The following is a 15,529-nucleotide window of genomic DNA, read 5'->3' on the forward strand; positions in this document are numbered from 1 at the left end:
GTGTTGAGTCTTAATTCAGCTTTAATTCATTTGTTTAGGCTGGGATTCAAGCCCCATCGCCCATCATTTTGGCTATGCACCTTTTTAAAGGCAATGCTCCAACTGCCGTTCACAATAAACGCTGCAAATGTCGGGCTCATTCGGAAACGACATTTACACTTCAAACGCATTATAAATGTGCCTCTTATACGCGTCCGGATTACATCTAGGCTTTAAAGTGCACCGTTTATGCGCCGGGATTCAATCCAAGGCACGCTAAAGAGCAGCTCACCGGACAGACAATACGTCTTTCACGTAGATTACATTCATAATAAACGTTGCGGATGTCAATTTAAATTACCTTTAATAGGTGCACTGTCGGCTGTGGATCGAATCCTGGCTTTAGAAGCAACAACAAAAACAACAACAGTCCTTCTGCAAGTAGTTTATTGTTGTAAATACCGGTAGAAACATTACAGTTCTGTAGTTCAGTAACATCACAGAAAAGCTAGCAAATGAATGCAAATTGCCATAGCTTTACAGAAAGTCGTATTTTTCACGTTTTCATCATCTTTAGACATGTCGACAAACATTTTAAGATGAATTACATTCAAAACAGTGCATTATAAACACTAGTTAGCCTACCTCACAGTCACCATCGACTCAAGTGTACGTTTGCTGCCCAATCTCTTTACAAAGGACAACTTTGCTGCGTCACAATAGCCTACTATCACCAACACGGACAAGGAAGGTCTATACTTCAGCAATTTTCCCCCTGTCTTCATTACCTTTGTGCTCTAGACAAATATGTAATTATGTTTTTTTTCCCCACAATCATTCACTTCCTCTCTTACCTAGTTCACATGAAACCACTTCTTTAATTAAGAGACATTGTAACCACTAGTTTACTCAGTTCTCATTTCACCTTATTTGTTATTCATTGAAGCTTGCTTATATGGTCAATCCAAACTCAACACACAAAATAACCATTAGAAGTATATATACCTGTATATTTATTTATATGTGTGTGTGTGTATACAGTGGCAAGAAAAAGTATGTGAACCCTTTGGAATTACCTGGATTTCTGCATAAATTGGTCATCAAATTTGATCAGATCTTCATCTAAGTCACAACAATAAATAGACTTAGTTTGCTTAAACTAATAACACAAATTATTGTAATTTTTGTCTATAGTGAATTAATTATTTAAACATTTACAGTATAGGTTATAAAAAGTATGTGAACCCCTAGGCTAATGACTTCTCCAAAAGCTCATTGGAGTCAGGAGTCAGCTAACCTGGAGTCCAATCAATGAGACGCGATTGGAGATGTTGGTTAGAGCTGCCTTGCCCTATAAAAAACACTCACAAAATGTGAGTTTGCTATTCACAAGAAGCATTGCCTAATGTGAACCATGCCTCAAACAAAATAGATCTCAGAAGACCTTTGATTAAGAATTGTTGACTTGCATGAAGCTGGAAAGGGTTACAAAAGTATGTCTAAAAGCCTTAATGTTCATCAGTCAGGCCGGTGACTTTAGACATATTGTCTATAAATGGAGAAAGTTCAGCACTGTTGCTACTCTCCCTAGGAGTGACCGTCCTGAAAAGATGACTGCAAGAGCACAGCGCAGAAGGTAAAGAAGAATCCTAGAGTGTCAGCTGAAGACTTACAGAAATCTCTGGAACATGCTAACATCTCGGTTGACGAGTCTACAATATGTAAAACAATAAAGAATAGTGCTCATGGGAGGACACCACAGATGAAGCCACTGCTGTCCAAAAAAAACATTGCTGCACGTCTGAAGTTTGCAAAAGTGCACCTGGATGTTCCACAGCGCTACTGGCAAAATATTCTGTGGACAGATAAAACTACAGTTGTGTTGTTTGGAAAGAACACACAACACTATGTGTGGAGAACAAAAGTCACAGCACACCAACATCAAAACCTCATCCCAACTGTAAAGTATGGTGGAGGGAGCACCTCAGGGCCTCGACAGCTTGCTATCATCGACGGAAAAATGAATTCCCAAGTTCATCAAGACATTTTACAGGAGAATGTTAGGCTATCTGTCCGCCAATTGAAGCTCAACAGAAGTTGGATGATGCAACAGGACAACGACCCAAAACACAGAAGTAAATCAACAACAGAATGGCTTCAACAGAAGAAAATATGTCTTCTGGAGTGGCCCAGTCAGAGTCCTGACCTCAACCCCATTTAGATGCTGTGGCATGACCTCAAGTGAGCGGTTCACACCAGACATCCCAAGAATATTGCTGCCCTGAAACAGTTTTGTAAAGAGGAATGGTTCAAAATTCCTCCTGACCGTTGTGCAGGTCTGATCCGCAACTACAGAAAACGTTTGGTTGAGGTTGCTGCTGCCAAAGGAGGGTCAACCAGTTATTAAATCCAAGGGTTCACACACTTTTCCCACCATGCACTGTGAATGTTTACTTGGTGTGTTCGATAAAGACATGAAAACGTATAATTGTTTGTGTGTTATTAGTTTAAGCAGACTGTGTTTGTCTATTGTTGTCACCTAGATGAAGATCAGATCAAATTTGATGACTAATTTATGCAGAAATCCTGGAATTTCCAAAGGGTTCATATACTTTTTCTTGACACTGTATATTATGTATTCCAGCTGGTTTAGGTTTAAAGTGGAATAATTAAGTCGTCATCACACACACTAGAAGCAGGAATGATACAGCACAAGACCGACCGGTGGACCATGCTAGAACATCATATGGTCGACCGAACAACCGGTGACTTCAGATACAGACCGGTGACTTCAGATACAGACCGGTGACTTCAGATAGAGACCGGTGACTTCAGATAGACAGACCGGTGACTCCAGATAGACAGACCGGTGACTTCAGATAGAGACCGGTGACTTCAGATAGACAGACCGGTGACTTCAGATAGACAGACCGGTGACTCCAGATAGACAGACCGGTGACTTCAAATAGAGACCGGTGACTTCAGATAGAGACCAGTGACTTCAGATACAGACCGGTAACTCCAGATACAGACCGGTGACTCCAGATAGACAGACCGGTGACTCCAGATAGACAGACCGGTGACTCCAGATACAGACCGGTGACTCCAGATACAGACCGGTGACTTCAGATAGACAGACCGGTGACTCCAGATACAGACCGGTGACTCCAGATAGACAGACCGGTGACTCCAGATACAGACCGGTGACTTCAGATAGACAGACAGGTGACTTCAGAAACAGACCGGTGACTCCAGATAGACAGACCGGTGACTCCAGATAGACAGGCCGGTGACTTCAGATAGACAGACCGGTGACTCCAGATAGACAGACCGGTGACTCCAGATAGACAGACCGGTGACTCCAGATACAGACCGGTGACTCCAGATAGACAGACCGGTGACTCCAGATAGACAGACCGGTGACTCCAGATACAGACCGGTGACTTCAGATAGACAGACCGGTGACTTCAGATAGACAGACCGGTGACTTCAGATACAGACCAGTGACTCCAGATACAGACTGGTGACTCCAGATACAGACCGGTGACTCCAGATAGACAGACTGGTGACTTCAGATACAGACCGGTGACTCCAGATACAGACCGGTGACTTCAGATAGACAGACAGGTGACTTCAGATAAGCCATGCTAGAACATCATATGGTTGACCGAACGACTGGTGACTACAGATTGACAGACTGACTGGTGACTCCAGATAGGCCATGCTAGAACATCATATGGTAGGTTGGTAACTCCAGATAGACCATGCTAGAACATCATATGGTAGGTTGGTAACTCCAGATAGGCCATGCTAGAACATCATATGGTAGGTTGGTAACTCCAGATAGACCATGCTATAACATCATATGGTAGGTTGGTAACTCCAGATAGACCATGCTAGAACATCATATGGTTGACCGAACGACTGGTGACTGCAGATAGATAGACTGACCTAAAACATCATATGGTCGGTAGGTAACTCCAGATAGGCCATGCTAGAACATCATATGGTAGGTAGGTAACTCCAGATAGACCATGCTAGAACATCATATGGTCGGTAGGTAACTCCAGATAGGCCATGCTAGAACATCATATGGTCGGTAGGTAACTCCAGATAGACCATGCTATAACATCATATGGTCGGTAGGTAACTCCAGATAGACCATGCTAGAACATCATATGGTCGGTAGGTAACTCCAGATAGGCCATGCTAGAACATCATATGGTCGGTAGGTAACTCCAGATAGACCATGCTATAACATCATATGGTCGGTAGGTAACTCCAGATAGACCATGCTATAACATCATATGGTAGGTTGGTAACTCCAGATAGACCATGCTATAACATCATATGGTAGGTTGGTAACTCCAGATAGGCCATGCTAGAACATCATATGGTCGACCGTACAGGAACTCTTCTTCAGTATCATGTTAGTTCAATATCATAAAGAGTACAGTAATATTAATAAGGCCAAAATGAGCTTTAGATAGAGACAGAAACAAACAGATATAAACAGGCAGAGATAGAGATAGAAACAGACAGAGATAGAGATAGATAGAGACAGAGAGAGATAGGGACAGACAGAGATAGAAACAGACAGAGATAGAGACAGACAGAGATAGAGACAGAAACAGACAGAGATAGAGACAGAAACAGACAGAGATAGAGACAGAGAGAGATAGGGACAGACAGAGATAGAAACAGACAGAGATAGAGACAGACAGAGATAGAGACAGAGGCCAAAATTAGCGTTAGGCATGAAACAGACAGACAGAGACAGAGATAGAGACAGAAACAAACAGATATACACAGGCAGAGATAGAGACCGAGATAGAGACAGAAGCAGACAGAGATAGAAACAGACAGAGATAGAGACAGACAGACAGAAACAGACAGAGATAGAGACAGAAACAGACAGAGATAGAGAGAGATAGAGACAGAAACAGGCAGAGATAGAGACAGAGATAGAAACAGACAGAGATAGAGACAGACAGAGATAGAGACAGATACAGAGATATAAACATAAACAGAGATAGATAAACAGACAGAGATAGAGACAGAAGCAGACAGAGATAGAAACAGACAGAGATAGAGACAGAGATAGAGACAGACAGAGATAGAGATAGAGACAGAAACAGACAGAGATAGAGACAGAAACAGACAGAGATAGAGACAGAAACAGACAGAGATAGAGACAGACAGAGATAGACAGATACAGAGACAGATACAGAGAGACAGAAACAGACAGAGATAGAGACGGAGATAGAGACATATACATAGAGAGAGACAGAGATAGAGATAGAAACAGACAGAGATAGAGACAGAAACAGATAGAGACAGACAGTGATGGAGACAGATAGAGACAAATAGAGATACAGAGGAAGATACAGAGAGACAGAGACAGAAACAGACAGTTAGAGACAAAGACAGAAACAGACAGGGCTAGAGATAGAAACAGACAGAGATAGAAACAGACAGAGACAGAAACAGACAGAGATAAAGACAGAGAGAGATAGCGTCATAATGTGCCCCCTCCACAAGTCAGTACTGAGGTGTAGCGTCATAATGTGTCCCCTCTACAAGCCGGAAACTGTCCCGTAAAGCAAAGCTGCTGGGCCGTCGGCCATGTTTGTAAACACGAGTCCAGAGAGGGGGTGTCTGAGGCAAGAAGTGACACGGGAGACAGGAAGTGAGGGAGGAGAATGTCTGGGTGAAAGATCAAAAGGTCATTCACCTTTAAAGAGGTGTAAGCTCCCTGGAATGAACTTCTTGAATCATCTAGACACTATATTATATATATAGTATATATATATATATATATATATATATATATATATATATATATATATACATTATATTATAGAATAACTAGGGGCTCTATTCAATCTTTATCGCTAAGGTGTTACACATAGCGCGACATGTTAAGGTAATTTCCTATTGAGCCGACATCTGCAGCGTTTTACCGTGAATGCAGTCTTTGCTAATGAGGGAACATTACCTTTAAATTTCAATCACACTGTAAAGCTGAATTTCCCCAATATAGATTGAATAGAGCCCTAGATCTGATTCTAAAGTAGAGCTAAAGGACCTTTCAACAATCCCATTTATCACATCCAGAGCCCTAGATCTGATTCTAAAGTAGAGCTAAAGGACCTTTCAACAATCCCATTTATCACATCCAGCCCAATCAATATATAATTACAATGTTAGTGTCATAACGTGATCAGGGTGAGAGGGACAGCCTTACTTCTCATCCTGAAGAAGAGAACAAAGTAGGTATTGTAAATGTATACGGCAGGCCAGACAGATCAATGACAGGAAAGACGTGGTTATAGAGGAGGAGTCATAACACCAGGAATAGTCATTCCTTTCTATTGTTAATCATCAGTCATCTGCATTACTTTGTCCTCACACTCACAGCAAGACCATAATCAGAACAATCTGGTCATTACCAGATTTAAGTCATCAGGGTTGGAGTCAATTCCAATTGAAGACATTCAATTCAAGAAGTAAATGAAAATGTAATAATAATAATAATTAATCTATTTTCAATAACTTCTCAATAACCTGAAAAGGAGAACCTATTTATTTCAAAAGATTATAAATGTTTGAATTTTAAATGTATTTCACTTCCTTAATTGACTGACTCCATTTTGAATTGAACCCCTATAGATCATCAGTTCTCGCTATAATATGCTAGTCTCAAAACACTGTAGCCCAGGGATCATCAACCAGCTTCAGTTCTCGCTAGTCTCAAAACACTGTAGCCCAGGGATCATCAACCAGCTTCAGTCACAAAACACTGTAGCCCAGGGATCATCAACTAGCTTCAGTCTCAAAACACTGTAGCCCCGGGATCATCAACTAGCTTCAGTCTCAAAACACTGTAGCCCAGGGATCATCAACCAGCTTCAGTCTCAAAACACTGTAGCCCAGGGATCATCAACCAGCTTCAGTTCTCGCTAGTCTCAAAACACTGTAGCCCAGGGATCATCAACCAGCTTCAGTTCTCGCTAGTCTCAAAACACTGTAGCCCAGGGATCATCAACCAGCTTCAGTCTCAAAACACTGTAGCCCAGGGATCATCAACCAGCTTCAGTTCTCGCTAGTCTCAAAACACTGTAGCCCAGGGATCATCAACCAGCTTCAGTTCTCGCTAGTCTCAAAACACTGTAGCCCAGGGATCATCAACCAGCTTCAGGCACAAGCCAATGTCTTCTTGAGCGGATGGTCAGGGGGCCGGAACATAATTACAAATCATTTGTAGACTGCAAATTGACCCCAAGAAGCCCAAACAGATATAATGTTTGACAAAAACATAATAATTTCAAACCTTGCTTACAATCACACACAGTGCCTTGAAAAAATAAATTCACCCCCATTAAGTGTTCTAACTATTTTGTTTAATTACAACCTGTAAATTAAATTTATTTTTATTTGGATTTCATGTAATGGACATACACACAATAGTCCAAATTGGTGAAATGAAATGTAAAACATTACTTGTTTCAGAAAATTCTAAAAAATAAAAAATGGAAAAGTGGTGTGTGCGTATGTATTCACCCCCTTTGCTATGAGGCCCCTAAATAAGATCTGGTGCAACCAATTACCTTCATAAGTCATATAATTAGTTAAATAAAGTCCACCTGTGAGCAATCTAAGTGTCACATGATCTGTCACATGATCTCAGTATATATACACCAATTCTGAAAGGCCCCAGAGTCTGCAACACCACTAAGCAAGCGGCACCATGAAGACCAAGGAGCTCGCCAAACAGGTCAGGAACAAAGTTGTGGAGAAGTACAGATCAGGGTTATAAAAAATATCTGAAACTTTGAACATCCCATGGAGCACCATTAAATCCATTATTAAAAAATTGAAAGAATATGGCACCACAACAAACCTGCCAAGAGAGGGCCGCCCACCAAAACTCACAGACCAGGCAAGGAGGGCATTAATCAGAGAGACAACAAAGAGACCAAAGATAACCCTGAAGGAGCTGCAAAGCTCCACAGCGGAGATTGGAGTATCTGTCCATAGGACCACTTTAAGCTGTACACTCCACAGAGCTGGTCTTTTCGGAAGAGTTACCAGAAAAAAAGCCCTTGCTCAAAGACAAAAATAAGCAAACATGTTTGGTGTTCACCAAAAGGCATGTGGGAGACTCCCCAAACATATGGAAGAAGGTACTCTCACAGAAGAGACTAAAATGGAGCTTTTTGGCCATCAAGGAAAACGCTATGTCTGGCGCAAACCCAACACCTCTCATCACCCCGAGAACACCACAGTGAAGCATGGTGGTGGCAGCATCATGCTGAGGAGATATTTTTCATCGGCAGGAACTGGGAAACTGGTAAAAAATTGAAGGAATGATGGATGGTGCTAAATATAGGGAAATTCTTGAGGGAAACCTGTTTCAGTCTTCCAGAGATTTGAGACTGGGACGGAGGATCACCTTCCAGCAGGACAATGACCCGAGGCATACTGCTAAAGCAACACTTGAGTGGTTTAAGGGGAACATTTAAATGTCTTGGAATGGCCTAAGTCAAAGCTCAGACCTCAATCCAATTGAGAATCTGTGGTATGACTTAAAGATTGATGTACACTTGTGGAACCTATCCAACTTTCAAGGAGCTGGAGCTGTTTTGATTTGAAGAATGGGCAAAAATCCCAGTGGCTCGATGTGCCAAGCTTATAGAGACATACCCCAAGAGACTTGCAGCTGTAGTTGCTGCAAAAGGTGGCTCTACAAAGTATTGACTTTGGGGAGGTGAATAGTTATGCACGCTCAGGTTTTCAGTTTTTTTGTCTTATTTCTTTGTATCACCCCCAAAAATATTTTGCATCTTCAAAGTGGTAGGTATGTTGTGTAAATCAAATGATTACAACCCCCCCCCCCCCAAAAAAATCAATTTTAATTACAGGTTGTAAGGCAACAAAATAGTAAAAATGCCAAGGGGGGTGAATACTTTCGCAAGCCACTATATCTCTCTATTCTGCGTTGGAAAACTTTTAAAATCACTTGGAGCTGATTTGCTGTTGTTTTTACAGTCTTATATGCCCCCCCCCCCAAAAAAAAAAATATATATATATATATACACTACCAGTCAAAATAATGTAGAATAATAGTGTCAACATCAAAACTATGAAATAGCACATATAGTATCATGTAGTAACCAAACAAGAGTTAAACAAGTCAAAATATATTTGAGATTCTTCAAAGTAGCCACCCTTTGCGTTGATGACAGCTTTGCACACTCTTAGCATTCTCTCAACCAGCTTCATGAGGTAGTCACCTGGAATGCATTTCAATTAACAGGTGTGACTTTGTGGAATTTATTTTGTTTATTTTGTTTGAGCCAATCAGTTGTGTTGTGACAAGGTAGGGGTGGTATACAGGAGATACCCCTATTTGGTAAAAGACCAAGTTCATATTATGGCAAGAACAACTCAAATAAGCAAAGAGAAACGACAGTCCATCATTACTTTAAGACATGAAGGTCAGTCAATCTGGAACATTTCAAGAACTTTGAAAGTTTCTTCAAGTGCAGTTGCAAAAATCATCAAGCGCTATGATGAAACTGGCTCTTATGAGGACCGCCACAGGAAAGGAAGACGCAGAGAAACCTCTGCTGCAGAGGATAAGTTCATTAAAGTTAACTGCGCCTCAGATTTCAGCCCAAATAAATGCTTCACAGAGTTCAAGTAACAGACACATCTCAGATAAGTCTCATCAACTGTTCAGAGGAAACACTACTAAAGGACACCAATAAGAAGATGAGACTTGCTTGGGCCAAGAAACCAAAGCAATGGACATTAGACCGGCGGAAATCTGTCCTTTGGTCTGAAGAGTCCAAATTTGAGATTTTTTGGTTCCAAACGCCATGAGACGCAGAGTAGGTGAACATATGATCTCTGCATGTGTAGTTCCCACCGTGAAGCATGGAGGAGGAGGTGTGATGGTGTGGGGGTGCTTTGCTGGTGACACTGTCAGTGATTTATTTAGAATTCAAGGCACACTTAACCTGCATGGTTACCACAGCATTCTGCAGAGATACACCATCCCATCTGGTTTGTGCTTAGTGGGACTGTCATTTGTTTTTCAACAGGACAATGACCCAACACACCTTCAGGCTGTGTAACGGCTATTTGACCAAGAAGGAGCGTGATGGAGTGCTGCATCAGATGACCTGGCCTCCACAATCCCCCGACCTCAACCAAACTGAGATGGTGTTAGAGACGATTTGGACATATTTGTGTAAAAGACAGAACATACGGAGCTCCATGTATATTTGTGTAAATATATTAAATATTAATGTACATGATGAAATATTAGGTACATACCTTTATAATGTATATTTACCTGATATATTCATTTGTTGTTAGTGTAACTCAGTTTTTGGCCCCTCCTCTTGCCCATTCATTGTACTGTGGTAGGTATGTTAGGATAAAAGCAGGAAGTTGGGCCTTTGGGATGTGAGAGTCCCTGCTAGAAGCGGGAGCGGTATAGTTTTTTGACCATACAGACTTACAAACAGGTCATATTGTGTATTTTCCATGTCAAGTCATCTCTGATTTAAGTTGATTGGATAATCTTTTTTTTTGTTGTTGTTAGATATAAGAAGAATAAACATTTTTGTTGCACCATATCCCTGGATGTCATTGAATGATTGGCCGTTTAGAAACCTTGAGTGTGGACTGTATGCGTACGAAACAACCCCGCATCAGGCTAGGGCAGTGGCTAAGGTAAAGAGGAAAGGAAGCCACTACAGATGGTTTGGGATGAGTCGGACCGCAGAGTGAAGGAAAAGCAGCCAACAAGTGCTTAGCATATGTGGGAACTCCTTAAAGACTGTTGGACAAGCATTCCAGGTGAAGCTGGTTGAGAGAATACCAAGAGTGTGCAAAGCTGTCATCAAGGCAAATGGTGGATATTTGAAGAATCTCAAATATCAAATATATTTTGATTTGTTTAACACTTTTTTTGGTTACTACATGATTCAATATGTGTTATTTCATAGTTTTGATGTCTTCACTATTATTCTACAATGTAGAAAATAGTAAAAAATTAAGAAAAACCCTTGAATGAGTAGGGGTGTCCAAACTTTTGATCGGTAGTGTATATAAATATATAAATATTTTTTGTTGATGTGGAAACCTTGGGTGGCCAAGTAAAATGAACCACGAGCCACCAGTTGGGGAGCCCTGCTGTAGCCTATTTAACCCCTTGTAGTCTAGCCCCTTCATGCAGCAGATCACTGATCACATTGGTGAATAAAAGTACACCAGAGAACTGTGAGATTATGTTGATTCAAAGTACCTTCAATTCATCACATCTGCCAGATAACAAAATTACATCTAAAAATAAAAGCATAAATTATGTTTTTTTTTAAACAACAAAATAATGGCCCATTTCCTGTACTATGATGAACATCCTTCAAGTATAAAGATTGAGATCTAAATGCAATGCACTATATTATAATATGTTATGTACTATGAACACAATTACAATATGGTCTCGCATAAATACTGCAGATTAAATTCAAGACAAAATAAAAACAAATTGTGTGTCTATTAAATAAGACGGTTGAATGTACAAAATAAAATACAAAATAATATCAGTGAACTTTTTAGTTGGTATTGTAACACAGTCTAATCCTAACCCTAACTTCAGTTTGGTGCACAATCTAATCCAATTTTCAGCATAACAAAAATGAAGACGCTTAACTTGGTGCTTCAGTCTGGGTAATCTCTTCTGTATTGTAACACAGTCTAATCCTAACCCTAACTCAGTCTGGGTAATCTCTTCTGTATTGTAACACAGTCTAATCCTAACCCTAACTCATTCTGGGTAATCTCTTCTGTATTGTAACACAGTCTAATCCTAATCCTAACTCAGTCTGGGTAATCTCTTCTGTATTGTAACACAGTCTAATCCTAACCCTAACTCAGTCTGGGTAATCTCTTCTGTATTGTAACACAGTCTAATCCTAACCCTAACTCAGTCTGGGTAATCTTTTCTGTATTGTAACACAGTCTAATCCTAACCCTAACTCAGTCTGGGTAATCTCTTCTGTATTGTAACACAGTCTAATCCTAACCCTAACTCATTCTGGGTAATCTCTTCTGTATTGTAACACAGTCTAATCCTAACCCTAACTCAGTCTGGGGAATCTCTTCTGTATTGTAACACAGTCTAATCCTAACCCTAACTCAGTCTGGGTAATCTCTTCTGTATTGTAACACAGTCTAATCCTAACCCTAACTCATTCTGGGTAATCTCTTCTGTATTGTAACACAGTCTAATCCTAACCCTAACTCAGTCTGGGTAATCTCTTCTGTATTGTAACACAGTCTAATCCTAACCCTAACTCAGTCTGGGGAATCTCTTCTGCTATTTATCTTCTGATTTAGATGGATGTGTTCTGTTTCAGCAGAAACCCTGGTGAACTATCGTACTACAGTATTCAGCTACAACCCGTTTTCCCAGGAGGCACAAAGACAGTCCATCACCCTGTTGCTCCATCAGACCAGACAAAACCCATCACTCCCTGTTGCTCCATCACACCAGAAAAAAACCATCACTCCCTGTTGCTCCATCACACCAGACAAAACCCATCACTCCCTGTTGCTCCATCAGACGAGACAAAACCCATCACTCCCTGTTGCTCCATCAGACCAGGCAAAGCCCATCACTCCCTGTTGCTCCATCAGACCAGACAAAGCCCATCACTCCCTGTTGCTCCATCAGACCAGACAAAGCCCATCACTCCCTGTTGCTCCATCAGACCAGACAAAGCCCATCACTCCCTGTTGCTCCATCAGACCAGACAAAGCCCATCACTCCCTGTTGCTCCATCAGACAAGACAAAGCCCATCACTCCCTGTTGCTCCATCAGACCAGACAAAGCCCATCATTCCCTGTTGCTCCATCAGACCAGACAAAGCCCATCACTCCCTGTTGCTCCATCAGACCAGACAAAGCCCATCACTCCCTGTTGCTCCATCAGACAAGACAAAGCCCATCACTCCCTGTTGCTCCATCAGACCAGACAAAGCCCATCACTCCCTGTTGCTCCATCAGACCAGACAAAGCCCATCACTCCCTGTTGCTCCATCAGACCAGACAAAGCCCATCACTCCCTGTTGCTCCATCAGACCAGACAAAGCCATATATTATATTCAGAATATACATGACTCTGGATGGAATACATCACGTAGCACCGGTCAGAGTGCCTGTAAAATCCTTAATGTTGTTAAACTTTTCTGGCATATGGCGGTTTGATGATCCAGTTCTTCCCCTGCTCTTCCCAGGGTGGAAATAAACCGTGCACGTGAGAATGTGAATAGACCAATATCAGCCGTGCACGTGACTGGAGCCGGGCTTGTAGAACTGGTTTTCCTGGACAACACATATGTTTTTGTAAGGGAACATGGATTCCTTTGAAGGTTGTAAATCATTGAGTGGGTGTAGTGCTTCTACATCTACATTATTTGCTGTTCGGGGTTTTAGGTTGGGTTTCTATACAGCACTTTGAGACATCAGCTGATGTAAGAAGGGCTTTAGAAATACATTAGATTGAATTTGATTGATAGTGTACCTCCTCTGGATGAGATGAGTTCAGACAATAACAGATGTCTGGGCATAGAGAAGAGAGAAAGCAGCTTGGAATGCTGGATAAATCAGCCCAAATCTCAGCCATAAAAACATACTGGAGACAAAAGAAAGGAAAAACTAAAGTTGGGAACGATTTGTTTTCTTCATCTGTTCTGGTGGGCTACCAGAGTCTTTCATCCTTTGCCTCGACTCTCGTTAATGTTAGCTGGAAGGTGTGGAATGTTATGAGGAAGAATATGTGATTGGTTGTTCAGAGTGGTAACACTTGTTAATCAGCAGGTTTCACACTCCTTCTCTTCTTGTTTGTGATGTGGGAGAACACAGAGGTAACCCTAACATATCAGATGAGTGCAGCCGGCGAGAGAGAGAGAGAGAGAGAAAAAAAGAAAAAAGACAGAGAACGAGAGAGAAGGGCAGGAAACGACCCTCGGGATGGGAGGGGCTTGAACAAGCTGTCTGGTACAGCCCACCTCTACTCTCCACAGCAAAACAATCGGATTAGAGAGTATTCCAGAGCACATGATAGGTCCACTCATAAGGCTATATAAGCTTCATTCTCCAATGGTGAGCTGGGGTTTGGGGAGAGGGGGAGGAATTGCCTCACACACAGAGGGTGCAGTGATGCTGGGGGTCAGGGGTCAGGATAGAGTCAGAAGGTGAGGTCGGTTCTAGATGTAAACGGGTTGCTCCTGGGCAGTTAGCAAGCGGTACATGGCAGCTGGCATCGTCTTCATGTGGATCTGTGGAACAGAGAGAGAAAGTCAGAGGTGAAGAGTCATGCTGATCGTAGTTATGAATCTTAACCCTAACCCTAGCCTCAATCCTAACCCTAACCCTAAACCCTAGCCTCAACCTAACCCTAAACCCTAGCCTCAAACCTAACCCTAAACCCTAGCCTCAAGCCTAACCCTAACCCTAAACCCTAGCCTCAACCTAACCCTAAACCCTAGGCTCAACCCTAACCCCAAACCCTAGCCTCAATCCTAACCCTAAACCCTAGCCTCATCCTAACCCTAAACCCTAGCCTCAATCCTAACCCTAAACCCTAGCCTCAAACCTAACCCTAAACCCTAGTCTCAATCCTAACCCTAAACCCTAGCCTCAACCCTAACCCTAACCCTAAACCCTAGCCTCAACCTAACCCTAACCCTAGCCTCAATCCTAACCCTAAACCCCAGCCTCAACCTAACCCTAACCCTAGCCTCAATCCTAACCCTAACCCTAAACCCTAGCCTCAAACCTAACCCTAAACCCTAGCCTCAACCTAACCCTAGCCTCAAACCTAACCCTAAACCCTAGCCTCAGCCTAACCCTAAACCCTAGCCTCAATCCTAACCCTAAACCCTAGCCTCATTCCTAACCCTAAACCCTAGCAATCCTAACCCTAAACCCTAGCCTCAATTCTAACCCTAACCCTAAGCCCTAGCCTCATTCCTAACCCTAAACCCTAGCAATCCTAACCCTAAACCCTAGCCTCAATTCTAACCCTAACCCTAAACCCTAGACTCTATCCTAACCCTAAACCCTAGCCTCAACCCTAACCCTAGCCTCAAACCCCTAACCTAACCCTAGCCTCAACCCTAACCCTAGCCTCAAACCCCTAACCTAACCCTAGCCTCAACCCTAACCCTAGCCTCAAACCCCTAACCTAACCCTAGCCCCAACCCTAACCCTAGCCTCAAACCCCTAACCTAACCCTAGCCTCAACCCTAACCCTAGCCTCAAACCCCTAACCTAACCTAACCTAACCCTCAACCCTAACCCTAGCCTCAAACCCCTAACCTAACCCTCAACCCTAACCCTCAACCCTAACCTCAACTCTAACCCTAGCCTCACTCCTAACCTCAACCCTAACCCTAGCCTCAACCCTAACCTTAACCCAAGCCTCAACCCAAGCCTCAACCCTAACCTCAACCCTAACCTCAACCCTAG

At 42.2% G+C, this 15,529-nt stretch overlaps 1 protein-coding gene across 1 annotated transcript in view; it reads right to left on the reverse strand.

The window, feature by feature from the left end:
• Window positions 1-14,236: 14,236 nt before the first annotated feature.
• The window catches only part of LOC139390108 (amyloid-beta A4 precursor protein-binding family A member 1-like), a 125,981-nt gene continuing 124,688 nt past the window's right edge, over window positions 14,237-15,529 (reverse strand). The window contains exon 14 of the mRNA XM_071137265.1: window positions 14,237-14,337. Coding sequence (XP_070993366.1) covers window positions 14,266-14,337 — 72 coding nt within the window. The 3' untranslated portion in view covers window positions 14,237-14,265. The remainder of the gene's footprint in view (window positions 14,338-15,529) is intronic.

Source organism: Oncorhynchus clarkii, chromosome 30 (genome assembly GCF_045791955.1).
Source record: "Oncorhynchus clarkii lewisi isolate Uvic-CL-2024 chromosome 30, UVic_Ocla_1.0, whole genome shotgun sequence".
NCBI classification, from domain to species: domain Eukaryota; kingdom Metazoa; phylum Chordata; class Actinopteri; order Salmoniformes; family Salmonidae; genus Oncorhynchus; species Oncorhynchus clarkii.